This window comes from Notechis scutatus, chromosome 5 (assembly GCF_049901735.1).
Source record: "Notechis scutatus isolate UNSWTSFEM ecotype Mainland chromosome 5, rNotScu1.2, whole genome shotgun sequence".
NCBI classification, from domain to species: domain Eukaryota; kingdom Metazoa; phylum Chordata; class Lepidosauria; order Squamata; family Elapidae; genus Notechis; species Notechis scutatus.
The window spans coordinates 63,617,734-63,632,694 of record NC_142013.1 but is presented as its reverse complement, the minus strand read 5'-3'; the positions used below and the strand labels follow the sequence as shown (position 1 = coordinate 63,632,694).

Here is a 14,961-nt window from a genome sequence, read left to right as displayed (position 1 = left end):
GGAAATGCAAAAAAAAAAAAAAGATGGAACTTTCTTCCATATGTGGTGGTCTTGTACAGAAGCTCAAAAATATTGGCAAAAAATTAGAAATTGGCTGGAGGAAATGACAAGAGAACAAATCGAATTTAAACCAGAGTCCTTTCTATTAGGGATCTTTGATAAAGAACTACCAAAAAAAGTGAAATATATAATAATACATATTTTGACAGAGACCAGATTGACTTTTGCTCAATGTTGGAAACAGCCTCATGTTCCATCAGAAAATTTCAAGTTGTGCAGAAATGGACAAATTAACCTTGGCATTAAAAGATAAAGACACTCCAATTACGACAGCTGGAACTGCTGTACAAATGGATAGACCAAAGATAGGTTTCACACTAAAAGGCAAAATAAGATATGATAGAATCATAGTAGTGATATACAGGTATATGTAAGGATTAATTGTGTATATGGCATAAAATAAGGATAAAAAGGAGGTCTCACAAACTGTTGAAGATGAAAATGTTTTTAATTGTTTTCTATCTTTTTCTTTCTATTCTTTTTTTTCTTGATTTCTTTTTTCTCTCTTGCATTTATGTATGTGTTGTTGGTCTATTTTAATTGTAAAATCAATAAAGTATATTTTAAAAAAAAGAATGGCAATGGTGATATCACAGCAGTACAGTTGCGGCAAGCAGAGCTCCCCTGATTTCTGCCTGCCTGGAGGCTCTTTGGAGCCAAAAGTCACCTCATAGGGGTGACAAGACCTATGGAAGGACTCCCATAGCTCCAAGTGGAGGGCGATCCACTTTGCTGGATCCAGGGAAATCTTCCTGACAGGCAGAGAAGAAGATGGCCATTAATGGCTGAACCAGAGCTGTGACAGCCAGAATAAAGAAAGCACAGAGAGAAGTGGAAAGGGAAACAGTGTACTGGATCTAGGTAAAGATTGCCTAATTTCTACCCAGAATTAAGCTAAGTTCACCAAAAGTACTTTTGAGAAGAAAGGGAGACTCCAAAGAGAAGGAGGGAAGGAATTGTTTTCCCCCTCTAATGGAAAGCTGCAAGTGAAAGTTTTTAGCGGATTACACATCCACTGGAATAGAAAGAGAAACAAATGAATAATTATTTTTAAAATGAGAAGAGAAAGACTGGACTGCAAGACAAGTACAATCTAAGATATGGATATGGATAATATGCACTTTATTGAGTTATTTTCCCTGTTTTTGGCTATAATAAGTGAATGTTTTCTCCCCCTCTTCCTTGACTTTTAAAAACTCATAGTGGAAAGGGAAAAAGAAAGTAAGGATGCCACCCACTGGCCAAAGATAATATATAAAATAAATATTTTGGAAGTGACGAAGCTAGATAAGAGACTGAAAATACTTTGTTTTGAAGACTGCTGCACCTAATGTTTAGAAATAGATTAAAGACTAAATTTGTTTTGGAAATCATCATGGGAAAAGCAAGATGGGTGGCAGTTACAGAGAAGAACTCCTTCTGAATCTTTGTGGGTTACTGTGGTAATATAATCTATTGATCATTTTATCATTTTCTGTAAGGCCTTTGTATAACTAGCAATAGGTCTAGGGATATAGGCATTCTTGGTGGGGGTAGGAGTACCTTTGCTCATGAGTGTCTCATCCTGTTTTGATCTGCAAGTTTAGAAGGAACAGGAAAATAGGTAAAAGTTCAAGGTACACAGTTGTGCTTTCTCATGGGACTTTCCAGACTTTCCCATGAGACTTTCCGTGGCTGTATGATCTCATCCTAGTAAGGTAACATCTGGGACTTTCCAAGATTGTATGTTCTCATGCTGGTGAAGTAATCTCCTGTAGAGGTCATTGTTTCTGAATATGCATACTGTATTTTTGCTTGTGTTTTTTCTCAATAAATACTGCTACCTGAGTTCACTCAGGGCTGGCATTTTCTCAGAGATTTTCCCTGTGTCTCATTTCAAATGTCAGTCCACCATAAATGGTGACCCCGACGTGATAGCTTGAAGGCTATACGCTTCCCGCATCCTATACTCATCGTCGCGGACGTCGACTGGGCCCTCATCTTCTTCGCTGGACGAAGATAGATTCTTTTCGTGAGTATGGGGGAGATCTCTCGAAGGCTCAGAAAGAGCACATCAGGGAATTGAGAGGGATCATTGAGAATAGTTTTGGATTTGGAATTGGCAGTAGGGGTTGTGCTGTAGGGAAGAAAGAAATTGAGGACTTACTACAGTATGTTTGGAAAAATATTAAGTCATATCCGGAGGGAGGTAGTATTAAAGTAGAGTCCTGGAAAAAGATAGGGAAATTTTTGCACGAGGAACCTCGTGCCCTTCTTCAATTTTGTTAACCTGGAGGGTGATTATGGATGCGTTAGCTACTTATGAACAACCGCTCCTAGCACCCCCTGAAGAAGGTTTGCCGCTTTACCATGCGGTACGTTTGTTGCCACCGACGGCACCTCCAGATAAATCTGGGGACTGTCCGGCGCTAGAAATACTTTGTCAGAGGATAAGAGTTTACCTTTAAGGGTTCAGGTGGATGCAGTTACTGCAGCTATTCAAGAAGCAAAGAATAGAGGGGAATTATCAGGAGATGATTTGGTGGAGTTTGGAGTAGAAGTTCAACTTAATCCAGTAGAAATTGTCATGGACGCTGCGTTGAATCCGCAGCGGGAGTGGAAGCCTTTACCTCTTAGGGTTTTGAGGGAAGTTAGCAAGCAGCAAAAGAATATGGTGTTAGATCGCCATATACTCAGGCATTGTTAGAAGCAGTTGGTTATGGAAATAAAATGATTCCGGCTGACTGGAAAGCTCTGTTGAATATGATTTTAACTCCAGCTCAATATTTTAACTCCAGCTCAATATTCATCAGAAATGGAGACAGCTGGCAGTCCAGAGGGGAACAGCAAATGTTACCCCAGATCAGCTTTACGGAGCTGGTAATTTTAAAACAGTGGAACAACAGAGAGATGGTATGCCTGATGAGGGGTTCGTTCTTCTCCCACAATTAATTTTTCAAGCCATAGGGGCTCTCCCTGACGGTGAAGGTGGTGAGAAGACCTTTACTAACATCAAACAAGGGAACAATGAACCCTATGAAAATTTCATTAGCAGATTGAAATTGGCTATTGAAAGACAAATTGATAATCAATTCGCCCAGAAAGAGTTGCTTTTGAAGTTAGCAGTAGAACAAGCTAACACATATTGCAGAAAGATCTTAAATCCACTTGTAGCAAGTGGAGAGCAAGAAATCATGGATTTGATTAATGCATGTAGGAAGGTTGGGAGTCAGTCTTTTAACATGGAAACTTTAGCTCTGGCTTTACAAGCAGGACATGCTCAAAAGGGGAATTGTTTCAATTGTGGGAAACCTGGACATTTTAAAGCGCAATGTCGGGCTCCTGAGGGGGTCAAAGTCAGCAAAATAAGAGATCAATGGGACAGGGTATTCGTCCTAAATCAGTGTGCCCAAAATGTAAGAAAGGCTACCATTGGGCAAATCAGTGCAGACTTCATTCTGAGGGAAAAAACTAGGAAGCAGGGATCAGGGCATTCTCCCTACTCTAAAGAGTGAAGTAATGTCCGAAGAGTTGGAGCCACCAGAGAGAGGTAGGGATAAGATGTGGTCGCCAGCTACTAAAGGTTCAGCAGGAATTGATCTTCCATTAGCTGAGGATTTGGAATTGGGATATCCGCATGTGGTTTGTTTAGGGTCAACGGATTTCTATGGACCGTTGCCTCCGGCTTCTGTGGGTCTTCTTCTTCCTAGATCATCGGCTCATAGGCGTCAATTGTTTGTGGTTCCTGGGGTTATTGATTCAGATTATGAGGGTCAGATCAAAATTCAGGTTCATTCACCTGTTCCTCAATCTTTGAAAAAGGGGATTGTTTTGCACAGCTTATAGTTTTGCCAAATATGTCTTTGGGAGAGTCAGATGGAATTCGTCAGGGTGGATTTGGATCTACGGATAGGTTTAAGGAGTCTAGTGTGTTTTCTATTATGCAAGGTATTAGGCAAAATGACAAACCAAAATTAACTCTTTTGGTTGAAGGCAGAAAGTTTACTGGAGTGCTGGACACTGGAGCAGATGTCTCTGTGATCAGCGAAAGTGAGTGGCCTAGGGAGTGGCCGACAGATCCTACACCGTCTGTTCAAGGAGTTGGAGGACTTCAAGACGCACGGGTTAGTAGGAAGATTCTTAGAGTTAAACACAGCAGGGAGGGGCTGTTGCATTTGTCCAACCGATTGTTCTGCGCCTTCACGTTAACTTGTGGGGCAGAGATTTGATGCAACAGTTTGATACAAGGGTTGTCATTCATGATGACTGAACACCCACCTGTGGAGTTATTAAAATTACAACTACTCCAACAGGAGCCAGTGTGGATAGACCAATGGCCTTTGACTAGTGAGAAATTACTTCATTTACATGAATTGGTTCAACAACAATTAGAAAAAGGACATATAGTGCCTACCACTAGTCCTTATAATTCTCCAGTTTTTGTTATCAAAAAGAAATCTGGAAAATACAGATTTTTACATGACTTGAGAAGCATAAATTTATATTAAAGCCAATGGGTCCACTTCAGTGTGGAACGCCTAATCCTAATTTAATACCTGATGGATGGAATATAAGAGTGTTAGATTTGCAAGATGCTTTCTTCTCCATTCCTTTGCACCCTGAAGATGTAGATTTGTTTGCTTTTACTATTTTGAGTATAAATCAGGGGCAGCCCGCTAAGCGATACGCATGGACTGTCCTTCCGCAGGGAATGTTAAATAGTCCTACAATGTGTCAAATGTTTGTGGATTGGCTTTACAACCTTTCTGGAGTAAATTCCGGATTGGAAGGTTTATCATTATATGGATGATATTTTGATAGCTGCTAATATTTCTGATGATGCCATGAATTCTGCTGTCATTCTTTTAACTGCTATACTAAAGGAGAAAGGCCTAATAGTTAGTCCTGAAAAATTGCAAAAAGAATATCCTTTTGCCTATTTAGGTCATAAATTATTCCTGAGTCACATTACACCCTGAAATTGGAATTTGTTCTTCCTAATCCTTTAACCTTAGTGGGTTTACAACAATTTTTGGGTCATATAAATTGGATCAGGCCATATTTGGGTTTAACTACCCTTCAATTAAGTCCTTTGTTTCAAGCTTTGGCTAGTGCTAAACAAGCATCTGACATAATAACCTTAAATGAAGAACAAAAAGGGATTTTGTCATTGATTGAACAAGTTTTAAGCCATAGATGGACAGATAGATGCTTGCTAGATTGTCCATTATCAGTGATTTTAATCTCAGAACGAAGGGCTACTGCATTGATAGTTCAGGTAAAAGAAAAAAACTGCTTTAAGGATTCTGGAATGGATTCATTTGTCTCATACACCATCGAAATCCATAAATTGTATCACAGAACAGCTTGCTGATATTTTTAATCGTGTTCGTCAGCGCTGCAAGGCTATTGCTGGTATGGAACCAGTAACATGTTATGTTCCTTTTGCTTTAGCTACCTGGGAACAGATGATTTGCAATAGTGAGTTTTTGCAGGTTTTGGTACATTCCTGGCCAGGAAGTTTTCTTGTCATCCTCCAGCCGATCCTAGGCTATCTTTGTATAAATCAGTCAGAATTAATTTAGCAAGTCTTTTTGTAACTCAGCCTATATCAGATGCTCCTACAATTTTTACTGATGGAGGGAAAGTTTTTGGTGCTTGTGTTTGGAAAGATAAATCTGGAATTTGGCATACAAAAGTGACTTCAGAGCAGAAGTCTGCCCAGCAGGCAGAACTTGCTGCTGTAGTTTTGGCTTTTCAAAATTTTCACAATCAGGATTTTAATTTAATAGTGGATTCATTGTATGTATATAATTTGTTACCCTTTGTAGCAGGTTCTTATTTGTCTCCTGGAATATCACCTGATATTTTAAGATTGCTTTTGCTGTTACAAGGATGTTTGGAGCAGCGTGTGAATGTGTGTTTTGTTGCTCACATTCGTAGTCATAGTAATTTGCCTGGAATTTTATCACAAGGTAATGCCAAAGCTGACAGTGCTGTAACTTCAGTCCTCACTGCCCAGCCATGGGACAGTCATAGTTATTTTCATCAAAATGCTAAAGCATTGGCACAGCAATTCAAACTTACTACTGCAGAAGCTGCTGCCATAATTCAACAATGTCCAACTTGTTCAAAGCAGGGCACGACTATCCCTATGGGAGTTAACCCCAGAGGGTTGAAACCTTCAATGATTTGGCAAATGGATGTTACTCAATATCCGTCATTTGCACCCTGGAAGTATATACATGTGACTGTGGATACTTACTCAGGATTTTTAATGGCTACCCTCAAAGAGGTGAGATGGTTAAACATGTCATCAATCATTGCATTAAGACTTTTTCAGTTGCTGGTACACCTAAAACTTTAAAAACTGATAATGGTGCGGCTTATCGGAGCACCGCTTTTGATCAGTTTTGCAAACAATGGTCCGTGGAACATAAATTTGGAATTCCATACAATTCTACTGGGCAAGCTATTGTAGAACGTCATAATGCCACGCCAAGACCATGTTGACTAAATTAAATAAAAAGGAGGGAAGCTCCTGGGGCTTCCGGCGATTCAAGATCAATTAAATCTAGCTTTATATACTTTAAATTTTTTAAATTTGTCTGGTAACCCCCTGCAGCGGCCAGCAGGCATTTTTCTTCTCCTTCTACAGATGCGGTGAGACCTCGGGTGTTGGTGCGGTTTCTTCCGGATCCAGCATGGGTTCCTGCTGAGCTGATAACGTGGGGATGTGGTTATGCAGCAGTTGAACATCTTGGTCAAATTCGTTGGGTTCCTGGTCGGTGTGTTCGGCCTGATCATTCGCAGGCACCTGTGAAGGAAGTTTCGGAGGAGCAGGATGGCGTATCTGTGGTTCCTGATTCTCTTGATGCCGATGGCTCGGACGCGGCGCTGTGAAGACTGGGAAAAGATGACTGCTTACCTGAGATTACCAACTTGTATGCAGCAGGTTTCTTTGGGGAACCGGACTAAATTAATCTGCAAACAGCGGTATCCTTTGGTTTTTCCAGCATATTGGTCCTGTGTTTTTATACATAATTATGAGCCAAACATTACAAAGACTGTTCAGGACATGGAAGATCGTATTGCTCAGCATCAATCTGGAGCCGATGGGTTTAATGCATCATTCTGGGACAGTCTGTGGTCCTGGCTTCCTGATGGATCATGGTTTCGCTCCTTATTGCAAGGGTTGTTATTATTATTGCTATATGTATCTTATTATGTTGTTTTATTCAATGTATTCCTAATCTATTACAAATGTGTACCTCAGTCTTCCGGCATGTGGGATCAGGTCGTGAGGGAACTGTGTACTATGCCACTAAAACACCCCTATCTTTGAATAAATAAAAAAGGAGGGAATGTGGTAATATAATCTATTGATCATTTTATCATTTTCTGTAAGGCCTTTGTATAACTAGCAATAGGTCTAGGGATATGTAGGCATTCTTGGTGGGGGTAGGAGTACCTTTGCTCATGAGTGTCTCATCCTGTTTTGATCTGCAAGTTTAGAAGGAACAGGAAAATAGGTAAAAGTTCAAGGTACACAGTTGTGCTTTCTCATGGGACTTTCCAGACTTTCCCATGAGACTTTCCGTGGCTGTATGATCTCATCCTAGTAAGGTAACATCTGGGACTTTCCAAGATTGTATGTTCTCATGCTGGTGAAGTAATCTCCTGTAGAGGTCATTGTTTCTGAATATGCATACTGTATTTTTGCTTGTGTTTTTTCTCAATAAATACTGCTACCTGAGTTCACTCAGGGCTGGCATTTTCTCAGAGATTTTCCCTGTGTCTCATTTCGAATGTCAGTCCACCATAGATTACAAATAATTTTGGCTGACTGATGGAAAAAGTGGAAAGGCAGATATTTATTTTGAGAACGTGGGAAGAAGACTTTGGATTTAGTATGACATTTTGGAATATTGGAGTATTAAAGACTGGGGGCACAGCAGGCCTTAAAATACTAATTGATAGAAGACAAGACAGTATAAAAGACATTCTTAAGGATAAATATTTTGTCTGTTTCTGCTTCCATTTCCTGGGAATTGGATTGGTAATATGGTCTCTTTTTTTAAAATCTGACATATGGGATATCAAAGAGTCGGGGTGCTATTGGTGATCAGCTTTTGGTTGGTTTGCCCTTAGCTTTTAGTAGGATTGGTGGGTGTACCTGTTGCTAGCTTACAAATAGGGGAAAGAAGAAAAAGAAGGAATTAATATTAGCTGTTGAGATGAAAAGCAACTCAAATTTAACTAAAATAGGGAAAAAGGCATCTTCTACACCATCATCAGCCTCCGCAAGTCCATCTAATCAAAGGTCACTAGAGAGCATGTTACAGATGGAGAAATCAAATACTTTCCAAAACAAAATGCTGGGGATGTTTCGGTCATTACAGGAGCCCATGACAAAAAAACATAATGAGATAAAGAAAGATGTAGGGGAAGTGAGAAATGACATGGGAGAGATAAAACAAAAAAAAAATGCAAAATATGGATGAAAAATTTGAGAACTTTCAGCAAATGATAACAAAAAATGAGCAAAGGATTCAGAAAATGGAGGAGAAATCAGAACAAGTAGAGAAAAAAGTGGATAACATAAATTATAAACTGGCACAAGCAAACAAAGAGCTAAAAAGCACCATGACAATGTTGGAAATAGAAAAAGCAGCTCACTATCTGAGATTTCAGAACATAGAAAAGGAGAAGGGGGAAGATCTACCAGACACAATGAAAGAGTTGTTGGTAAAGGCGCTAGGGATGGATAAGCAGGAAATGGAAGCAGAAACAGACAAAAATTTTAGCATATACACGAATTACGCAAGGCGGCATAATCTTCCAAGAGAAGTACATGTGAGATTTGTGAAAAAAATCAATGAGACGAAATACTTAACAAGGCAAGAGACAAACCATTGCAACATAAGGTAGTCTTGAAACAGATCCCTAGGAGAGTAAGAGACTTACGGAAACAATAGCATTTTTTGACCACAATGTTGATTAAATACAATGTAAATTTCAGATGGCTGATACCTGAGGGAATATTAGTTACTTGGCATAAAAAAAGATATAGATTGGACTCATTGGACAAAGTAATGGAATTTTTTGATCACCACTTCAACATGGAAGAGGGATAAGAAGCAAGGGGAGAAATAGTATATAAAGGACAAGAAGTGCCAATGACAGAAGAAAAGTGCACATGGAGAAGGAAGCTGATGTCATAATAAAGCAGAACAGGGGAACAGAATCTGTGGAACCTATCTGATTTCTGCCTGCCTGGAGGCCCCTAAGGGCCAAAAGTCACACTGGAGGAGTGACAAAGATAGAGGGGAATCCCCATAGATCTTGAGGAGAAGTGCAATCTCCCATTAGATTTGGGGAAAGCCCCTTGAAACTGGCAGGAAAGAAGACAGCCATTATGGCTGAACCGAAGCTGTGACAGCTGGGAAAGAGAAAGGAAGGAAAAAATCAAGGAGCAGTGTGGCTGCACTGGGTGAGACATCTCTCTAACTTTCTGCTGAGGAATTTATCCCAATTTAAATAATAAGGAGTTTGGAATAGAGGGATTCAAAACAAAAGGGGGTGCTTTTTAAAGCTCTCTAAAAATAGCAGAAACTAAGTTTCAGAGCTATTGACAGAAAAGAGAGGGAGTTAATTTTAAATTAAAAGATTAAATGGTTAGTCCCAGAGGGAATGTTAGTTTCGTGGGAGGAAAGGAAAATTAAAATAGATTCTATGGAAAAGGCCCAGGAATTATATGAAAGGTTGGTAGGCCCAGAAGAGCAGAGCAGTAAGGATGAATTAGAAACGAACTCCCAAGAAGATCAAGACCAACTTAAGAACAGATATGGAGGTTTAGGAAACCAAGGAAATAGTCAACCACATCAGGAGAGAGAAGAAGATAGGATACACCTCCAGGCACAAAGAGAAACTGGAGCAGTCACAAGGCAAAGAGCGAAACAAAATTAAATAATGGAAGAAGAAAGGAAAATATTGTCAATTAACATAAACGGTTTAAACTCTATCATAAAAAGGAAAATGACAATAGCCAAATTAATCAAGCAAAACGCAGACATAGTATGCCTACAAGAAACCCATATAAAGAAATCAGATGAAAAATATTTAGAATGCCCAAAATTAGGGAAGCTATTTACTGCACCAGCAGATGTTGGGAAAAAGAAAGGGATCGCAGTGTATGTGAAAGAGGACATGAAAGCAAAGTTAATATAGTCGGATCCTGATGGAAGATCTCTGGTTTTGCAGATCTGGATCAATGCTATTCCAATCCTTTTAGTGGTAATTTTTGCCCCGAATGGAAAGCAAAAAGAGTTTGTTAAGTATTTATATGAAAAAATAGGATTGGAAAAAAGAAATATTTGTATCACAGGGGACTTTAATGCTATTGCTGATTACCAAAAAGACCACAGTATTGGGGGGAGGAACAGGAAAAAAAAAAGAGAGCTTCCAAAAATGTGTATGGAAATGATGAGGGAGTTAAATTTGATTGATAAATGGAGAAGGTTAAACCCTGAGAAAAAACAATTTACATTCTATTCAAACCCCCACCAAATAAGGACACGAATTGACATGGCATGGATGAATGGGGAAATAGCAAATGAAATAAAAGGGATTGAAATCTTACCCAATGAATGGGCAGACCACAGTCCAATTCAGATAATCTGGAAAGGTAGAAAAAAACCCAGGAAAAGGTGGACATTAAATACGCAGTTAATTAGACAAAAAGAACAAACTTAAGGAGGAATTAAAGTATTTCTTAAAGGAAAATAACAATAGAGCAACTATGAAACAAAACATTTGGGACACAATGAAGGCAGTAGTAAGAGATATAACAATTTCTTATAATGCCAAGAGGAAAAAAGAAAAATATGCCCAGTAAAATAAATTACAACAAAAAATTAAAGAATTAGAAATTCAATTACATAGTACTCCAAACAATTCAAGATTGCAAAAACAGATGACAATAATTAAACACAAATTGAATGTAATTGAACAAGAGAGAATGATTATAAATCTGAATACAACTAGACAAACTTATTTTGAGCACGCTAATAAGCCAGGTAGATGATTGTCCTATAGACTTAAAAAAGGGAAAGAAAAAAGATTGATTTACCAATTAATAGATGGAAATGGTGATACACAACAGGGGATAGAACAGAAAAAAGAAATTGCCCATAAGTATTTTGAAGACTTATATAAAAAGGAGGTCAATGAGGACAGGATAAGAAACTATTTAGATAAAATGAAGGATAAAGTAATTGGGGAAGAGATGAAAGAATTATTAAACAAAGATATTACTTGGTCTGAATTGAAAACAGCAATAGAGACCAGAAAAATAGTAAATCTCTGGGACCATATGGGATCCCAGGGGCAAGGCAATAGGAGAACTAATAGGACTAATAGGAGTACTGCAATTTTAAGCACTTTTAAACAACCAAACGATTACTTTTAGTTCAGAACACTAGAAATCCAACACTCCAAATTCCAAAAATCACCAAATAATCCAAAACTGTTTCTTCTTGCTTCTTTTTTCCACTTTCCCTTTCCGGGGGGCTCTGTTATCTTGTAACAAAGTTTCAGTTACAATGTAGCCTTTGGAAGTCTTGTTAAAATTCCACTGTTAATTCTTTTTATTTCCAGGTGGTACTCTCTGTTGTTTCCAAGTCCCACCCTTTCTTTTTTCCTCTACTTTCCTCCTTTTGAAGGCTTTAGAATATCCAGAAAGTCTTTATGTTCCCTTTGACACTTTAATTTCAGCTTAAAATAGCCTGTTAGTGTCAAAGTAGATTAACACAAATGTCTTGCTTAAATCTCTTCTTTTTAGCATTCAAAGCCAATTGCAGCTGTCAGCGTGAGGGAAAAAAAATCTTTTTTCCTTTTCCCTCTCTCCTCCGCCGCTTTAAAAATCTTCTTTTAGGAGTAAGAGTCTTGATAATTTAAATTCCAGGGTACCTTACATAGCCTGGTCTGTCAAGCTCTTCCTTTTGTCTTCCTCCTGCTCAATCTTGTCCGGTCGGGTTCCTCTTTGAGGTAGCCATTTCTGACCACCGCTGCAACCGCCTTCAGGAAAGGGAGTAAAGACCAGCCGAGGAGGAGAGATGCGGCTCCCCTCAACTCAGCTGGCAGTCTCTCCCCTCTTTGCCACCTCTACAGGGTGGCTTCAGCCCCGTATCCAAAGGATTGGGGCGCTCCAGCAGCAAGCATGGATCAAAACCACGCACGGATTTCAGTCCGTCACCGAAGAAACCCAAACCAGAAGCCAGCATCATTTTTTTCTGTCACTGGACATTGTTGGTCTGTGGGTTCTTAATAAGTTAAAAGTTTTCCTTATATCTCCAATACCTGGTGTGTGTGCTGTGGTGGGTGGATGTGTGGTTGGATAGGGAGAAGCATGCATGTGTAGGGTACTTTCTTTCTCCATTTAATTGTATAATATTTTGAGTTAAAAGACATAGCCTTGCTGCCATGTTGTCAAATCATGAGTATTTTAATAACTTCCAACTTAGTATGAATGTGACTTCTGTCTGTCACTCCCTTTTTTGATAGTATGTTTCAGTTTGTTCTTGCTCAAATATCATTTGTCTGCAGTTTGTCTGCCACATTTAGTTTCTTCCAGGCAAATCTTTCCTCTTCAGTCGACTATTGCCACAAAGTTAGGACTTATCTTCCATCTGGATTGATTTACCAGTCTGCAGCAACTGTTAGCAATTATATCCTGGTATTAGAATGAATAAACATTTTCCAGATATGCAAAGAATCACTGCTTCAAAACCTTGCCAAATGTTTTTGTTTTCCCAAGTTACATATTCCACTGGGGTTTTAAAAAACAAATGTACTGGTTTTATCATTTTCCAGTCACTTAAGGTGGTTTTCATCACAACAAAAACAAACTTAGATAAAGAAAAAATAGTAATTGAAAAAAAAAAATCTGGATTTCAAAGCAGTGATATTCTGCATATCAGGCAAATATACTGCACGACCAGAACCATGAATGAAAAGTTTCTGTAATGTTAGCTGAAACAGAATTCATTGAATAAGCATGAAATTGCTTCATAAAGGAATGTTGATTTTAAAGTTCATTATTCTGTCTGCATGTGTGCATTTTTATTTTTTAGCTTTGTCTATATAAATTTTATAATATATATGGTTATGTATTTATGGACCAATGTACACATATACTCTACTAAAAGTATGCATATTCAGTGAATGAAATCACAAAAAGGAAGGCAAATGTCATTTTTAAGCTCCTGTGGAAAGTTGTGTCAACACAGCAGCAGAGAAATTATCCAGTGTGTGTGTGTGTGTGTGTGGCTATGCTAGCTTGTAGTATTCTTAAGATGGCTTTGAGTCCAACCAGCATTAGCTCATGACAGGAAGAGCTTAAGTGTGCAATGCAGAGTTGCAGAATGCTTCAACTTAAAACACATCTGAATTGCTGAATTGTACAACACTTAATAGAATACACACAATAGAAGCAGCACAATATTTTATCTGTGGTAGGCTTTTCAAAATACAAGGATCACTGTGTAAGTTAACAGCAGCAACAACAACAGAAATGATATTACTTACTGGAAAGAAAGTGCTGAGAAGTGGGGCCAAAATCTCGGTGGGCCTCATGCAGCTGCCTGATACGTTCATCAATGGACAACTGGATGGAGAGGAGATGAAGTGCAACAATCAGAAAAAATAATGACTACTTTCATAGACCGGTACAACTATTATTGCTACTACAATTTACAAACATTACAATCAAAACTTTCAAATAGAGAAGAAAATATTTGGTTAAAATCCTGAATGAAGCTTTATTTACAAGAATTCTAGTTATATGAATGATATAGTATGAAAATTCATCATGATTTCAACCATTGGATGAGGAGCATTCTATTTTTATGTTGTAAATAATTTATATAAATTACAAATAAGCAGCATAAACAGATAATGCTTCTTTCATTTATATAGTTAACAGTTAATCTGCATACTTCTGAAGTCTATCAAACCAGATAGGTTTTTTTCTTGATAGTCCCAGTTAAACAAATATTTGAAAATATTATTGTTACAAGAAAAAAATCTGTATCTGGTTTGATAGACTTCAACAGTATGCAGATTAACTGTTATCTATATATAAATGAAAGAAGCAGTATCTGTTTATGCTGCTTATTTGTAATTTACATAAATTATTTACAACATAAAAATAGATGTAAGGTTAATTGAAGTCCCCCATTACTATTGTAGTGTGTTTCCTACATATATTTGTTAATTGGTTAGAAAACAATACATCTATTTTTTCTGCTTGGTTGTATGGCCTGAGTATATACCTATCACAATGTCATTCTTTTTTCTTTTATATTGACCTATATGCATTCTAGGAGGTTTTTGTCTTTGGTTTCATGCATTTCTGTAGCAATGTAGTCTTTTACATATAGTACAACTCCATCTCCTTGTTGTGGTCCGTAGGCTGTCAGCATGGATAGCTGCAGAGTCAGATGAGAAGGTAGAGGGAGAGCCTGGGCCAGCTTCACAGCATCAGAGACAGAGACAGCCAGGGCCTTCCATCCTCCTCTATATGGAGAGGCAGCTGTCTTTGGGGCCTGAGCTGAGGGAGGGAGGAGCAGATGGGGCCCATACCAGATGCACATATGCGCAGAGAGGAAAAGAGAGTTGAATAAAGGAAAGCATTAAGCCTGCTCTCGGGGAGAGGCAGACGCAGATGATAGCCAGCCCCTCCCTGGCTGGGAAATAAATAGGAGGGGTTTGGGAATAGCTGGTTGTCACAGACATCTGTTCATTTCTAGTATACAAGCAATTAGGATTTCTTGGCTAAACCAGGTTTGTTGGGACTAATTATGTTTGCTTTTTTTGTTTGTCCCTGTGAATAAAAGAGTGTAACTGCCCTGTTATAAAAAG

General features: G+C 38.5%; 1 protein-coding gene across 7 annotated transcripts in view; it reads right to left on the bottom strand.

Annotated features, from left to right (window-relative positions):
- Nucleotides 1-14,961, bottom strand: part of DMD (dystrophin) — a 1,185,061-nt gene that overhangs the window by 270,553 nt on the left and 899,547 nt on the right. For all 7 annotated transcript variants that reach the window (XM_087966867.1, XM_087966866.1, XM_087966869.1 and 4 more), the window contains exon 60: nucleotides 13,627-13,705. In XM_087966867.1, coding sequence (XP_087822993.1) covers nucleotides 13,627-13,705 — 79 coding nt within the window. The remainder of the gene's footprint in view (nucleotides 1-13,626; nucleotides 13,706-14,961) is intronic.